The following is a 17,000-nucleotide window of genomic DNA, read 5'->3' on the forward strand; positions in this document are numbered from 1 at the left end:
CAACTACGGTCTTGAACATTTTAGACACTACCTTAGCTTCACACGAAAGTTAATTTTCTGTTGTGTGCATATTTTCTGCCGATTTGAGAAGATGCTACACATAGTGATGACAAATATTTATATCATAAATGATAATATCTAATTTCTTCCCATACGATACGAAGAAGTTATGATTTGATAGCCCTATCTGTCTCACTGGTTTATTGGTTAAAGTAAGGAGCAACGAAGACAGAGGTCACAGGTCACATCTGGCATGCATGTTTGTATGTGTCCATTCATCAATTTCATCATATCATCACTCATCCCCATCTTTTAAAATTAGCCAAAAAGTGGCACAAAATAATTCAAGCAAATCAATCAATCAATCGGAAAGGGTATCGGTATTGGCACAGACAAGTTAATAGGTAGATATTTACTACAGGTAGCAAACCATCTTCACCAAAAAAATTCAATGCCCGCAAGAGACAGTCACCGATAAGATGCTGCAAAATGTGCCAGTGGCGCCTCGAAGCGGCAACTTTAAGAAAAGAAAACTTGAGGAGAGTAAGCTGCTACATTGCGCTAGAAACAAAGCACCTAAAATTGAATGGACATAGAAGGGAAGACCATGGAAGATTTTGTACAGTGAGATAGGTGAGAGAAATTATTAAGAAATATTGAAGGATGCAGATCAGAAACAGCTAGAAGTGAGTCGGTGGAGGCAGAATTCATGAAATCGCCAATGGAGTAGTTGTAACGTGTAAGTTGTCCTGGGTTCGATACCTGGCGGAGGCAAATTGGTGATTTGGATCTCACCTTAAAGTTTATCTCCAGTTCCCATTAATCTATCCGTGCATAAGGTTGAGTTAAAAACAAAAAATATTCAAATTCAAGAATCCTTGAAATAGAGAAAGAAGTGAGTTCTCCAGGACAAGGCAAGGTCTTGGTCTATCGAGAGAAGAAATTCTCTCTTTGAAATATCTGCAATCGTTTTAAAAAGCTGTTCTCAGCAAATGTTGTCGTCAAACAGATGTAGACAATAAAATTTTATCCATAATTTTTAAGTGTAAATTAGACACCTACATGTTTATGGTATTTTCACAGCAACTGCTTTGCACACAAATGAAGGTGATAGAAACATCTCACCTATATTAACGGTGTTTGTTCGTGTGTCACCATACATTGTAGCCACGAAGACCGTAGTATCAATTATTAAACCATCCACATGAATATGAATATCACAATACTGTTTCTACACTGTGTACAGTATAGTTCGAGAGAAAACAAGGAAATTATCATTTAGATATGAAGGTTGATAATAAGATAAGCCATAAACGAAAAATTAAAATGCCCAACGTTTAGAATTAAGAATAATACAATTCACAAAATATTCCCAAATATAATATTTGTACAATATTGCATCATCAATATGACTTTAATGGTTTTCGATTTGAATTGTGTCTTGTCTTTGAGTGTTTCTCTTGTTTAACCCGCGATCGGTTTCAATTTTAATGAAGTGCCATTTAAATAGTAGTATTTAAAATATTGGTCTGTGGTTCTGTCTAACTGACTTTTAGAGTTTCACGAGCGAATTGATCATATTTTTATGAGATAACGTAAACGGCATCATTAGACAGACCATTGTTGTGGAAATAGTGTACTCAGTGTGAGCACAGAGATCACACGCAACGATTACGTTACATATATTTTTTTTCCATTTGTGTATTATTTAGTCAATAGGTCTATCCTATTACTAGTGAGTTTCCGTACCTATATGTTCTTGTGGTGAATAGAAAATTCCAAAAGTGGTGCAGTGATTTTATATCATATCAGATTTCTGGAGATCAGATTGAACTAGAGTAGTCACAAGAAAAGCTTGCCACAAAAATCTGCGCGGACTTCCGCCAACATTCGGGTCAACTCGGTAGCTCCGCCCTTTTTCCGAACGATGGTTGACGCGTAGACGGATGTTTGCAAGGCGACAGCCGATCTAGGGGTCTCGAAGGACTGAATGTTAACACACAAATTGAAAACTGTAAGAGGGGCAGCGAATTTAGTACTTTATTACAATTATGAATAATAGTAAAACTTTTAATAATAATACTTACATAATGTTCCTAGTCTGCATCTTCTTGAAGTGGATGAATCCAACTCATTTCATCTTCACTGCCATCATAATCCATGGTGCTATCATTATCGCTATCAGTGTCGCTGTCGGCTCCCAGGTTGATGACAATCCGTTCGGATTGTGATCACTCTCAATGTATTTGTTTTCAATGCTGTTTACATGGCTACAGCGAGCTGCCCAATCCTCTGCTCCAATTGACTCTATCTTTTCCATGAGCAACGTTCTTGCATCATCGAGGTTGAAAGTGACATTCTTTTGAGCTACATAATTTTTAATTTCAGCCCAAATCATTTCCACCGGGTTTAAGTCCGGATGATACGGAGGGAGGCGGAGGACAGTGTGGCCATAGCTGGCTAGCAGTCTGTCAATTTGGTATGTCTTGTATGAGGGTTTGTGGGTCTTAACCAAGGCGTACAACTCAGGTTTCAAGATCTCATCAGAATACGGAATTCCCTTCTCTGTCAACCAGTCCTGCATAACTGCCTTACGAGAGGATGACGTAGGTGCACGTTCACATTGCACATTATGGTACGAAGCATTATCCATTACGACTACAGAACTGGGTGGCAAATTAGGAATTAATTTCTCTGTCAACCATCTTTCATAGTTTTTGTAGTTCATCTCGTCGTGATTGTCTCCAGTTTTTTGGTGGGATTTGAAAACTAACAAGGCATTGGGCACGAAACCTGCTTGAGAACCTGCATGCACGATTGTCAGTCTTTGGCCTTTAGAGATTGGTGCTTTCAAACCTTGTAAAGAACCATCACTCCAACAGCTCGTTTTTGTGTACGAGCTGTGCAGATAAGTTTCGTCAGTGTAAACAATAGGCCTGCCTTCGTTTCGGTACCGTTTTACGCTCCTTATGTATTGCATTCGCAAAAACCTTATGTCATTCTTCTCCATTAATATTCTGCGCATGTCTTCTGTTTTTTTTCCATCGAAATCCCAAGCTTCGAACTATCTTGCTTGGTGTAGTTACACCACCTTGAAACTGTATATCTTCAAACAACTTCCTACGAATATTTTCCAGCATTGGTCTCTCGGCATTGGTTGTATGAAAATTGTGAATTGTTCGCCTTACCACACACTTATCAAAATCATCCAATTCACGCTTTTTGACACATTTTGGTCTTCTTTTCCCCGGCGTTGTAAACGATTCAACTTCCCCACTTTCAACCGTTCTTGCTTGTTGAAGCACACTCCGCACCGACCTTTCGGACACACCCGTTGCTTTCGCCACTTTCACTTGAATTTCTTTTACATTGCGAGGAGCACCTGTTTCATTTCTCATGAATTTGTAGACGTTATAAATAACTTCCCTTGTTTGACTATGTAATGTTTTGGCACTTCCTAATTTAGACTTACGTGGTGCCATTGTTACGCTCTACAGCACATACACAGTCACGTAGAGCTGATATTTAAATATTTAAACACAGAACGCCACGAGCCGCCACAATTCCACAATAACACTAACTCGCTCTTGCTGTGCGTGCACCGCAGGACGATACATACCGCTCGAGCCGATGATGAAGACTGTGCCCTGCAACGAGCGTATTATCAAGCAGAGCAGCCCCGTGATGAGCATTGTGTTACACAGGCGAAATTGCGTTCTCTGCGCATCGGTGATTGTGGCAAGCTTTTCTTGAGACTACTCTACCTCACATGAACATGCGTTTTTTGTTAACGCTGAGGCTTGTTGGCTTCCACGATGTATACTACGCTGTTTGAAAACAAATAAACATTTTGAAACAAAAATGTAATGCATAAGAAGGATTGTAATAAACAGATCACTATATAAAAAAATTAAAATACGGTGAAATATGCCTCAAAAGCAACACCCGCTACCGATAGCGTTACTCGAGTGAGCGCGATCGATCACGGGTTAAGCGTTTTGTTAAAATCAGCCTTTGGCTACATCATGAAAACTCATTATCATTCTATTGATTGTTACAAATGAAAACAGAGTAAAATCGAATTTTCTTTACCTATATCTTTATATTTCAATCCATTCCGTATTTCCTATTCATGCATTTGCACAGTTCTCGTTAGTTGTTTGATGCTGTCAGCTGGAAGACAAGATCAATGTACATTTCATGTAGTGTCGTATTTATAAATAAATACATATGGATCTCTGCATTGAAACTACATTTTTTCCTTCGCAATATTTCTTCGATTGCTTGAAAGCAATCATGTTCAGATTGTTACTCTGATATGAACAATAATGTTGTGGCAAGAACACGAATTCTTAATATTAATCAATTTTTACCAATAAGTTCTTTAAAATACATTGATATCTTTATTTTAATCTTAAATCCCGTGGTGTTTGAATATAGGTGAGGTACTCATTGTAATGTTCTCTCTTAAAATATGGCTTTTATTTCGTAAATAATCAGTCGTATAAAATCCATTTGCCACCATAGAAAAATTCGTCTTCTTCAACTTTTCTTGACACGTTTACTAGCGTAACTAACACCTTTGCACCGAAAAGCAGTCCTTCCAGTTATACATATCGTTTAATGCTTTCACCTAAGGGTCTTTATAGCGGGGATGGAGGGTGTCACGACCAAATTCCTTCCACTCCGAGATGAAATCGCCAATCCGTCACTGTTTAAATGAAAGGAAATATTATGAGAATTTGCGTTGTTTAATTAATATGAGATCATTAGGGAAGAGGGAGTGTAATAGTGTAAATCTATAAGCTATACTCAATTGGAAAAAAGCCTAATGTTTATTGACGGATTGGATTTACCATTTGAATGACGACAGGAAAACGGAAATTTGTAATTTGACAATGAAAGCAATGCAGTGTTACTGAAAAGCATTGTTCCCCTCACTCGATTTCTACAGAAAGATTTGTCACACTTGTACCAAAACTGTTTTTTCACACCACTACAGTGAAAGTGTGCAGTCTCTATATAAAGGGTGTCCCTAAAGTCCCTTAACAGCCGTCCTAGAGACGTGTAGTGCAGAGATTGACATGATTTGAGTATATAGAAATACTGTAGGGGTAGGGGGAACATGATTGCTGTTAGTGCCCCACAAGTAAAAATCTTGGTATCCGCCATATTGGATGGAGGTCAATTTTTTTAAAATGGGAAGGTATATGTGTGGCACATAATTTTAGGCTAGAATTGCACCAGAAACAAGAATATGAAGTCAGTTTTCAGATATATTTAATCTGTGAAAAGTTATTGCGCTACAAAATATGCTCAATGTGCTCGCCATGCTCCCGTAAACACATTCGTAAGCAAGTCTCCCATGCACGCGAACATTCCAAAGAGTTTCGGGAGTGACAGCGGCACAGGCCTCAGTGATTCGTTGACGAAGGTGACGCATATCACGTATTGGAACTGCATAAACCATGTCCATAAGATGGCCCCACAAGTAAAAATCAAGAGGAGTAAGGTCTGGGGACCTGGCTGGCCACTCTCTTGGTCCTCGTCTGCCAATCCACCTACCAGGAAATTGGACATCAAGGTACTGTCGAACAATGTTCCCATAATGAGGTGGTGCACCATCATGTTGAAAAAATTCTGGGAAAGACCCATCCGGCATACACACTGAAGGTAAGACAGGATCACGTAGCAACTGCAGGTAGGTCTCTGCATTCAATGTCCCCTCAATGAAATATGGACCTATGATTTGGGTATTCCAAATTCACACCACACCATAACTTTTGCTGGCCCAATCACGTTCCTAGGGTTTACCCAGTGCGGGTTCTCAGAGGACCAATACCGCAAGTTTTGACGGTTGGTATAAAAAAATGCCTCATCGCTATGCAGAATGTTTCGCCAGAAGTCAGGGTCACGTTCAAGTTGCACGACACACCACTCACAAAATTCCACCCTCCTATGAAGATCATCTTTACTTAGATGTTGTTGCGTTTGTATCTTGCAGGGATACCACTTGTGTTCTGCCATAATCCTGCTAATTCGAACTCTTGCTAAAACACATTGGGCGGATAGTCGTCGAATACTTTTTTCACGAATGATGCCAGAAATGCCGTTGTTGTTTCTTCATCCGTGGCTGTTTTTGGTCTTCCCGATCGACGTCTATCGTTCACTGCACCCGTTTCTTTAAACCGCTTCATCACATTGGCCACACTAACATGCGACACTGGCGCCCTAAGCGGATGTCTTTGATTGAAGTCATTGGCAATGTCCCGTGAACTCCTCTCGGCGGAAATGAGGATGATCTCAATTCGTTCCTCATTGGATAACATCATGTTCTTTGTCACTTACACTTGCAGTAAAAGAGATATGATATCAGTTATCACAATTTCCATAATTTATCATACGTCGTCATTTATTCAACATTGCATCAATAACTTTTCACAGATTAAAGATATCTGAAAATTGACTTCATATTCTTGTTTCTGGTGCAATTCTAGCCTAAAATTATGTGCCACACATATACCTTCCCATTAAAAAAAAATGACCTCCATCCAATATGGCAGATACGAAAATGGCCGCCGCCATGGTCACCCACAGCAATCATGTTCCCCCTACCCTTACAGTATTACTATATACTCAAATCATGTTAATCTCTGCACTACACGTCTCTAGGACGGCTGTTAAGGGGCTTTTGGGACACCCTGTAGTACTTTTGTTATTGCTTACGATTAACAATATCCGCTTCGAAGAACAACATGAAAGATAGACATGTCATATCTACTTTAATATCCGTGGATAGTTGAAGACATAATATCTATATATTCTCTGATACAATAGAATTCATACCTCGGGTACGAACAGTGGTGATTTTAAGAAATATATAGGGTTTTCAATAAGAACGACATGATTTTACAATGAAACAAAATAAAAACTATTTCAGATACAACCAAACGTTTTACATTATTTTGAATCATAGTTTACTACATTATGTTTTAAATAACACATCATTTTATTGGCCACCTCGACTTCGTGCACAAGATTGAATCCAATGAGCCCAATTTTTGATGACTTTGTGCAATAACTTGTGCAGTCACGAATGCAGCGTTTGATGTTCAATCTTAATGCATCAACGTTCGTGGTTTATTTGCACAGACTATTGATTTGAAATAACCTCACAAAAAGCAATCTCAAGAAGTTAAATTACAACTTCTTGGAGGCCAACTAACAGTTGCATCTCTTGGAATTATCCCTTCACCAAACTGTTCATGCAATACGTCGATAGTTGCATTAGCAGTGTGGCATGTGGCACCACCTTGTTGGAACCACATGTCCTCCAAATCAATTTCATCTAAATTTCGACAAACAAATCTGTTAGCATCAATCAGTATCGCTCACCAGTCACTGTAACTGCATCTCCTACCTCGTTATGGAAACAAAATGGTCCGATCATGCCACCATGTCATAAACCACACAATAGAGTGACGTTTTGCGGATACAAGGGCTTCACGTGAATCTCTTGTGTATTGTTTTCACACCAAAAACGACAATTTTGTATGTTAAGATATCCACTTAACGAGATATGAGCTTCATCTGAGATGAATTTTTTTTGCCCAAAATTATGATCCGTTTCAAGTTAAATACAACGTCTATTTTAATTTTTTTGGATAATAACCAAACGTTCTTTACGCGTGTATTTACCAAGATGAATTGTCACAGTATACTAAACACAAATGACAACTAGTGACAGTTATAACATTTAAAGAATAGTTGAAATTCATTTCAAAATCATGTCATTCTTATTGGAAAACCTTTATTAGACACATTATGCATACAATACAAAAATGAACACAATTTATTTTTCAATCTGCAATCTAGTTGTAGGTAACGTTTATCGTTTTCATGTTTTGTCCAGCCTAATTGGATAAAACTAATATGAGCCAATTGTATCACGCCTCAACACAGGAGTGTAGCATCAAATAATAAAATAAGTTAAAATAGTCAGAAGAACAATTACATTCTTTTGATCTACAAACATTTAATGTTCGACATTATTTAGTTGAAGTCTTGGTTAGTGGTTATTATACGTTGTATTAAAAGCTGTGTTCAAAGTTTGAAACTATTGAATTATATTTTGAAATAGAGTGTAGAGATTGTATGACTGTAGCCACATTATATAGTGTTACATTGTAAAACTTGGGTTTGACTAATATATACACTTGTTTGTAATTATTAAGATCCTTTATTATATTCTAATTTTGGTTGATTGTGATTTATTTAGATTATTTTAAGTCGCTTTTCTGTCAATTTTGGCTAACTGCGAAGATGAGGACGAATGGTGATAAGAAGAAGGAGATGTAGGAACAACCACAAACACACATGGATAATACACAACATAGTCCCATAGGAGTCATTCCATGCCAAATCAACACAGATATGTGCAATTTTTAACCTGACCATCTCCGATTTTCATGAAATTTGGGGAGTTGAAACTATGCATAGGACTTAGTAACTATGAAAATTTTTAGTCTTGTGCGTCTTGTAATTGTTAAATTATTCAAGGTCAAAGTTTGCAGAAATTGCCTTTTTTGAGCCCGCTTAGCTATACTAAATGTGCTATAACTCCGCCACTATTTCGCCTAGGAAGCTCAAATAAAGCTTATTGTACAGGGAATTGAATAAGCTTTCCAGTGATATATAACAGGCCTACATTTGGATAAAAATATAATTTTGTCACGTGACCTTGACTTTTGACCTTGAATATCTCAAAACATGTCATCACCAAAAATCGTGAAAAAAATATACTTGGTCCCTCATACCATACTCTAAAACATACCAAAAAATCATTCTAGGACTGCAATGGGATCAGAAGATACAAAATAATATGTTCAATAATTCAATATGGCGGTCAACAATATGCCGGACCTGCGCTTGACACACACGGCTAGGGATCTCCCTGTGCCTAACCTATTTCTTTCATGACCAATTATACCCAGGATAACTCCTTCACATTTTGTAGGGGGTGTTAGGGACATTTGACTCTTCATAGTTCCCGTAATGGGGCTTTTATCAGTCACATAGTTACACATATTATTTTGTATCTTCTGATCCCATAGCAGTCCCAGAATGATTTTTTGATATGTTTTATAGTATGGAATGAGGGACCAAATATATTTTCTTCATGATTTTTGGTGATGACATGTTTTGAGATATTCAAGATCAAAAGTCAAGGTCACGTGACAAAATTATATTTTTATCCAAAGGTAGGCTTGTTATATATCACTGGAAAGCTTGTTCAATTCCCTGTACAATAAGCTTTATTTGAGCTTCCTAGGCAAAATAGGGGCGGCGTTATAGCAGATTTCGTATAGCTAAGCGGGCTCAAAAAAGGCAATTTCTGCTAACTTTGACCTTGAATAATCTAACAATTACAAGACGCACGAAACTAAAACTTTTTATACTTACTAAGTTCCATGCGTAGTTATAACTCCCCAAATTTCATGAAAATCGGAGATGGTCAGGTCAAAGGCTGTGTTGATTTCGCATGGAATGACTCATATGCCAGTCTAAAGCATTACGTTTACTCCAGTGCTTGCCATTTATGTGGTAAATACTATATTATGGCGTAATATTATAAAGAAAAATACATTTTTAATTCTTAAACATAAGCATAAAAATTGCGAACCAATAAAAGTGATTCAGAATTGAGGGGTCTAGTGAGAGAAGGAGCTATGCCACTTACTGATGATGTCTGCAATAGGAGTGGCAGAGGTTGTGGTGCAGTAACCGGTGCTAGATTTAATACCAGTCCTGAAGTGAAAAGATCTCATGGCAATAATGCCTTATATTCCTCCAGTTTTTCATGGTGTTTTCCAAAAACTAAAATCCACAGAAACAATGAACAGTTAAGATCCTCCAGAAGACATATGAAGTTGTCTTTATGTAGATCATATGTAACCCTGGGAACATGATTTACACTCGGGCAAAAGTATTTAAGCCTTGTTCAAAGTCTTTGATGTGCTAGATTGATTTTTCCACATGGGTATACTACAACAATATACCATACATGTTCATAATAAATGGTATTTATATTGAAATTCATATTTTTCCTTTTGAATAATTTACCTAACAATATGTTCAGAAAAAAATACCCTTTGTTATACAAATTATGACTCAACGCAATGCTTTAGAAAACTCAATTTATTTCCATTTCTTGTCAAAGTGGCATAGCTATGTTGACTCCAATAAAAGGCGGTCCTCGTCGCGCTACGACGCCAGAGGTCCCGGGTGAGAATCCCGGCCTGGGCATGTATGTTTGTGAGTGTCCATTCGTCAATTTCATTATGTCATCACTCATCCCTATCTTCGCAAATTAGCTAAAAGTGGCACAAAAGGCGAAGTAAAATAATGCAAATCAATCAATGAATCAATCCAATAAAACACTAAAGTAAGTAAACTGCAAATGATGCACTCTTTGGAGTGTCAAAATACACAAAAATTCAAAGGTAATAAAATTACACATTTAGCTGTGTCAATTGGTGCATTGAAAGTGAAATTTTGTTTTCCTTCAAATGAGTTTGTCCGATCTTCCCAATTGATGCATTTTTAGTGCATCATAAGGGAAACTTTTTTGCATTTCTGTTTTGCATTTTGACACACTAAAGAGTACATAATTTGCACTTTATGCACGTTGATGTGTTGTTGGAGTGAACATATGTGTCAATTGACATACATAGCTATGCCAACATCTTCGAAAGCGTTGAAAATTTATGTCCTATCACTAGGGGGCGGATTTTTGCATATTTGCATGTTTTTCTCCTTAAGGAAAATGCATATGCTCTCAACGGATTTATCCATTTCACTTGATGTGGATTACTCTAGTAAAGTTTAATAGTGCATATACGTTAATAAATGCATGTAATTGTTCATTTTAAGTTGTTATGCTTAATTTCCCCATTTTTATGTCAGCACTAAAAAGTAGTCTGATCATAGACACTAATTGGATCAAGAACATTCAAAAACTAATAGCGTTGCAGGTGGTCTGGTTACGAAGATAGAGAAAACCTGCCCTTTCAACAACCAACGACTTTCAGAGATGTGAGTCACATCTCCAAATTCCAGCGACAACACAGGGGTCGCTTTAATTGAGTATTATCTGTTAATGTGACATCTTGATTAATCTGTAAGTGTGTGTGTGTGTGTGTGCTGCGGAAGTGACAATAAATGCCGAAGGAGAGAAGAAGTAACAGCATTTCTAAACGATGTGTCTACCACTGCCGGCAGAGTCTTAAATAGAAATTTGCCCAAAAGCAAATTTACCATGCTCAAACAGAGCTTTCATTTTGGTAAGAGAAAACATTTGTTGCCGGCGTAGGCCTGGACACTGTGATTAAACTTATGTTATTTTTTGCGGACAATGCTGCTGTATAACCTAGTAAATTATCATTCTGTTATTTGAGTACAAAATAAGAAAACAGTAGTAACTAGAGAATGGTGGTCAGGTGATGAAGATATGCACTGTGAACGTATTTACTTCTTAAATTAGACAATAAAAATACAATATTTTTTTGCCATTATGTCTGTCGATGGATTGCAGCTAAAGAAAACAAAAATACTGGTGAAGATTAAAAAATGATTTTTGGGTGATTTTCTTCACGGAAGTAGTAGTGATTTGAAGCGCTAATTTTATTTTTAATGTAATTGGAAGGAGAAAGATGGCAGTCCTACAAAAACTGAGATAGCGTGCGTGGATTTGTGTACGTATTGATACATTTTATGTCGTTTTTATGGGCGTAATTTTCACAATTATAACTCGTATGTAACCTGCGGCCAATTTATGTTAAAAAACTTATGCTTTTCTTATTCTTTGGTCTATTGTTGCATGTACATTATTTTCCATTAAATCTCAAGCAACAAATAGCGTTTGTTCGACTCCATGTTACGGTATGTGCGAAACACAGATTCATAGTGCAGACAGTTCGCTGCAAGAGGTAAATAACTGTCTATAATACATTTATATCTGTGCGAACTCTATCGCAACCAGAACTGCACATTAAATGTAAGAATCCAGCACAGCATGGATTCAAATTCGGAGTGTTTGCAGATTCAGTCCCCGCATTCGACCATCCAGACCAGTGTGGTGTGTCCGTAGTTGTACCATGTGCAATTTATGATTGTGTCGTTAATTTGAATCAAAATGCAATTAATCTGAATTTTAAATGAAGTATTAAAAATATGGTAAAATTTTGTTGATAGTTTTGAACGGATAATTAGATTTTTCTTGTTTTGTCCAACCAATCTCTTTTCGATATTGTTCAAAAGAGAACAGTACCAGGAGAATTTGAGAAAGCTGAATTGGGGAAGCAGTTAGAAATAGCTTTCAGAAACCCAAGTTCGCACTTCCTGCGACAGGTGAATTCGGTGTTGAAGGACGAACCTGTCCAGGATTCGCCTGGGTATACCCACAACTGAAATTTATTTATTTATTTATTTCAATGTTCTGCATAGAGAAAAATCTATTTTACATCAGGATATCAACAGAAGAAATGAAACGAACAAATACCGTCCAGTAGCATCTTGTGAATTGGAAAGAATATTTTCAAAATACAAAGACTTGCTTCCTACCAATCGCAAGAGTCTGCTACCTGAAAATATCGATAAATAACGTCCGGTGTATTGAAATGCTAATGTAAAAGAATAAGATATTGATTAATGCAACGAAAAGAGCATAGTGTTTCCAACAAGATACGTTTACCTATCATTATTATTGCAATATTGCAGTTTTTTGAGCGAGCTTCCATACAACGGAATGCATGTAATATAATCATTTTGTTATGTTAAACTGAAAACATTTGTAAATTAATATTTCTTTGTGATCCTAAATCGCATAATTTATCACACTTTCTTTTCTATAATTGCGTTCAGTGAGTTACGGATACATTTACTTCTCACATAAAGCGTACAGAACCATAAAATATATATTTTTAAACATTTACTGCATATTATAAGTGCATATTTTGGCCTTTTTAATAGTGAATATTTTGGCTTTCTCTAATGACTATAAATACGCCCCTACCTATCACCATTCTCAAATTGGACCAAATCTTATAAATGTATTCCCATTTTCTTTCCAGTCGGAATTTAAAACTAATCACGGTAGTGGCACGGTCATGCTCATGTAGCCGACAACATCAGAGAAGTGATGGTCTGCACCACTGTACCACCTTCCCCCGTAGTTGCCTTGAATTTTAATCAGCTTGAAAATACTTAATCGTTTAATAACGGCGATAAGATTCCTCTCCACTAAATTTCTAGGTGAAAGTATAATAATGTAGGAGGGACATGGATGTCTGGAAGGAAAGGGGAGTGAAAAATGGCCACACCTTCCTTTACAAATCGAATGTCAACATAAAAGTATATATTTCACACGCATAATTTGATTTATATTAATGCGATAATTTCAAATTCAAGTGGTGATTTTTAAGTGGGCAACACTATTATCGGGGCAATATGCCGCATGGAAAAATACCCTGCTTGTCCTTCCGTGGAAAATATCTGCGGACGTCCATGATCAGGGGAGCAATTGCCCCCCCTTGCCCCCCCCCATGCGCACGCCTATGGAATGGAGGCAATGGAGGCCTATCTAACACTTGCAACTCTTATTTAGTTTGATTAGATTGATTGCTTTAAGTTTAAAAAACAAAATACCAATTCAGAAACATTTTGTGTGTAAAATGTACTAAATAAGCACTAACTTGGAACAACCATATCATTTTAGTGAAAATATTGGAACATTTCGCGGCACCTCTGTAAGCCCCAGGGCGCTGCAGCGAACACTTTGGGAACCACTGCCTTATGGCATACCGATAGAAAGTATAATTGGTCTTCTATATTCTCATTACATATCCGCGATTTGCCGATAACTTTATAATGCCTATGTCTAAAACCTGCATATTTTCCACAATGATAAAAGACAAGATTGCTACTTCGTCTAAATGCAACAGAATTGTAATAATCCCAAGAAATAACATCTGTTTTGATTTCAACGATAAAATAAAACATCACATAGACTTAAACACCAACCCTCCATTCTTATTAATTCAACTCATATTCAGCTCCGGAGAGTAATGGGTGATTCTTTTTCAATACACCCAGATATCAATTTTACTTCCACCTAGTTTACCCTGGACTTCGTTTTACAGACCAACAAGGCGTCTGGAACAAAGAGCAGCATAATCATCTGTGGAACGTATGTTATGTGCTTTCCATGTATGTTTGTGATTGTCCCTTCCTCTGTTTCATCCTATCATCACTCTTTCTCAACTTCGCAATTAGCCAAAAGTGGCAGAAAGGCGAAGTAAAATAAACCAAATCATTCATTCGATCATTCAACTTTAACATTTTGTTAAATATATAGGCACTATAATATGTGAATTTATCTTGACCAGGTCTTTCCAATTACAGTTGCAGAAAATAATTTGCGACTTTGTATTCTAAGTATAAGAGTTACGAACAAATACATGCCTATCTCTATGAAGGAAAATATGTGCCATTATGTGCGTCATTGTTACCGTAACCATGAAATATGTGAAGTCTGAACTTCCGTATTGTAAGAAATATGTGAGAAAAAAAGAAAAAAACAAGCAGACATATAGGAAGAACCGATGTACCCTGACAATGGGTAGTCTCCGTTCGCCAATAAGTCAATGATTCACGAAAACACAAGTAACGGTGATAATGTTCACCTACTTTTACCATCCTATCACTTCATTCACTCAATTCATTCACTACCGTCATTATAACATATATTTTCTAGCAAGCCCATGAATATTCAATCTTGGTATCTTTTTTTCAGATCGAAGATAGTCACAGCAACATTTGTGTTCCAGCTAATATTTAAATTGTAAATTGGTTTTCTTTTAACCATTTTTTACATATCCGTGCTTTAGGCCACCATGAGGGAACGCACGTCGCTTCTCTGGAAAGTGGAGAGAGAGAGAGAGAGAGAGAGAGAGAGAGAGAGAGAGAGAGAGAGAGAAGAGAGAAAGTGGCGAAGGAAACCCTCAACAGTTTAGCCCCTTTTTCCAGGGTGTAGGGAGGTATGCTTCAAGAGCAAGGAGGACTTTAATTGAAAATGCCACGTTTTCAGGAAACTCCAAAAAAATTGTGGACGCGAAGGAGAAAGTCGAATGGAAAGAACTCTTCGAGAGGGTTCAGAGTGGAGTAACATAGCTCAAATGTTTCACACAGTGACTGCCTCCTAATTGTCTTCCGGAACGAGGAAAATTCGTTTTAACGATTTCCATTTGTCTCTTGTCGTGGCGCTGCTAACTCTTGCCTTCCCTGAGTAGAAGCTGGAATTATTGTTTCTCGGTCTTTTCGTTTGAAGTGCCTTCTCCTAAGAGACATATTTGTTCAAGCCATTACATGTTAGCTTTCATTATCACGCTTTGCAGGTTTAACCTGATAGATGGGAACGACTAAAACAAGGCCAGATTTGTGTAGGAAAGAATAATATAATCTCACACACGCGCACACTTACATAAGGTTAAGGCATGCATTCGTCATTATGTTTGTCCCACCATCTTCATCGTTGCGATTAATCCAGTAGATAATAAGCAGCGAATAATAATCGAAATACAGAATATACAAATATGTATCTTAATACATTTTGCGATAATATGTACAAATGATTATATGGCGGATTTTCAAGTTTGGCCACTTAGCTTCTGTAAACATACATGCATGTTATGAGTAGTGTAATTTTCACAATGTAAAATATCGTATTATAAATGAAAGACTATAATAGTGTATACGTGTTTACGAAGGAGCAAACTGGTAGAAACACTGCGGTCATAAGTCCTCTTTGGTCCAGATTTCCTAAAAGTTATTGGTTATTATCGTTGAAAAACGAATGTACAGAATTGATGAGGGAAGAACTACTAATAAATGTTTATGTCAAGATCCAATTAGGACTTAGTGTTTTATCTTAACAACAGAACTATGAGTTCTCGTGAAAACTTTCGAATTCATTGTGTATTAAACAAAATATATGTAAACATTGCGACAATAATAACCGCCATTTTTAGGAACACCACACAAATTGGTTGATTTCATTTATTTTACTTCGGTTTTCTGGCAATTTTGCAGGACACTCACAAAGAACATACATGCCCGGGGGGACTCCAATCCTGTATCCCCAGAGAGTTAGATAGTTACATAGTTAGTTATAAGCAGGGAACGGATTCATATGTAAATACATATTTACGTGTGAAGATGAAATCAGTTATATTTTGTATTATATTTTCACATCATTCATGTAGACTCGAATAATTAAGTTTTTTTTCCATATTGTTTCATATACCTACAAGGTTTTGGCTCATATATTACATATTTTAGTTATTTTTACATATTATTTCCATATTTCAGAATATTCATTCAGAACATAGTCTCCATATTTGCACAATAACTGCATGTCCCCGTGTGACCGAAAGAGTTCTGTAAATTTCCTTAGAATAACTGACAAATTTGAAATGCACTCTCATTACTTCTTGCAACATTGAACGCGGATTTAGTCAATCTAAATCCATCTTAAGAGACAACATAAGGAAAGTTACGTTCGAACACTTAAAACAAAATTGTGTTTTTCATTGTTTTGGAAACAGAAAATGAAAACGCATTTTCTGTTGCTTTACAATTAATGTCAATGTAAGCGTACTGTATGTTATGTAGCTCGGGCAGTGTCTTATGTTATTAAAGTTCCGCTGGGCACGAACCGGCGCGGGGGTCGCCTTTATGGAAGTGACCGTGTGTTGCCGCGTTTACCTGCGAAGGAACTCACGGTCAAACAGCCAATTTGGCCCACCACCTTTTGAAAGAGCCGACAACTTTAAAATTCCCCCTCCATCAAGCAGCTAGTAGGGAAATAGGATTATGTCAAAATGAACGTTCTGCGCTGTGACTGCACACCGGTTAATATGGCCGTGTCACTGTAAAAAGGTAAT

At 37.1% G+C, this 17,000-nt stretch overlaps 1 protein-coding gene across 1 annotated transcript; it reads right to left on the minus strand.

Moving 5' to 3' along the window:
• Nucleotides 1–2,131: 2,131 nt before the first annotated feature.
• Nucleotides 2,132–2,653, minus strand: LOC145983579 (uncharacterized). The gene has a single exon (XM_083116646.1). It carries the CDS (start codon nucleotides 2,651–2,653, stop codon nucleotides 2,132–2,134), a length of 522 nt encoding a protein of 173 aa, XP_082972772.1.
• Between the last annotated feature and the right edge of the window lie 14,347 nt (nucleotides 2,654–17,000).

This window comes from Lepisma saccharinum, unplaced genomic scaffold, assembly GCF_977018435.1.
Source record: "Lepisma saccharinum unplaced genomic scaffold, izLepSacc3.1 HAP1_SCAFFOLD_1291, whole genome shotgun sequence".
NCBI lineage: Eukaryota > Metazoa > Arthropoda > Insecta > Zygentoma > Lepismatidae > Lepisma > Lepisma saccharinum.

Excerpts from the sequence above, each read along its gene's own strand:
- LOC145983579 (XM_083116646.1), bottom strand. The coding sequence starts at position 2,653 with ATGGATAATGCTTCGTACCATAATGTGCAATGTGAACGTGCACCTACG.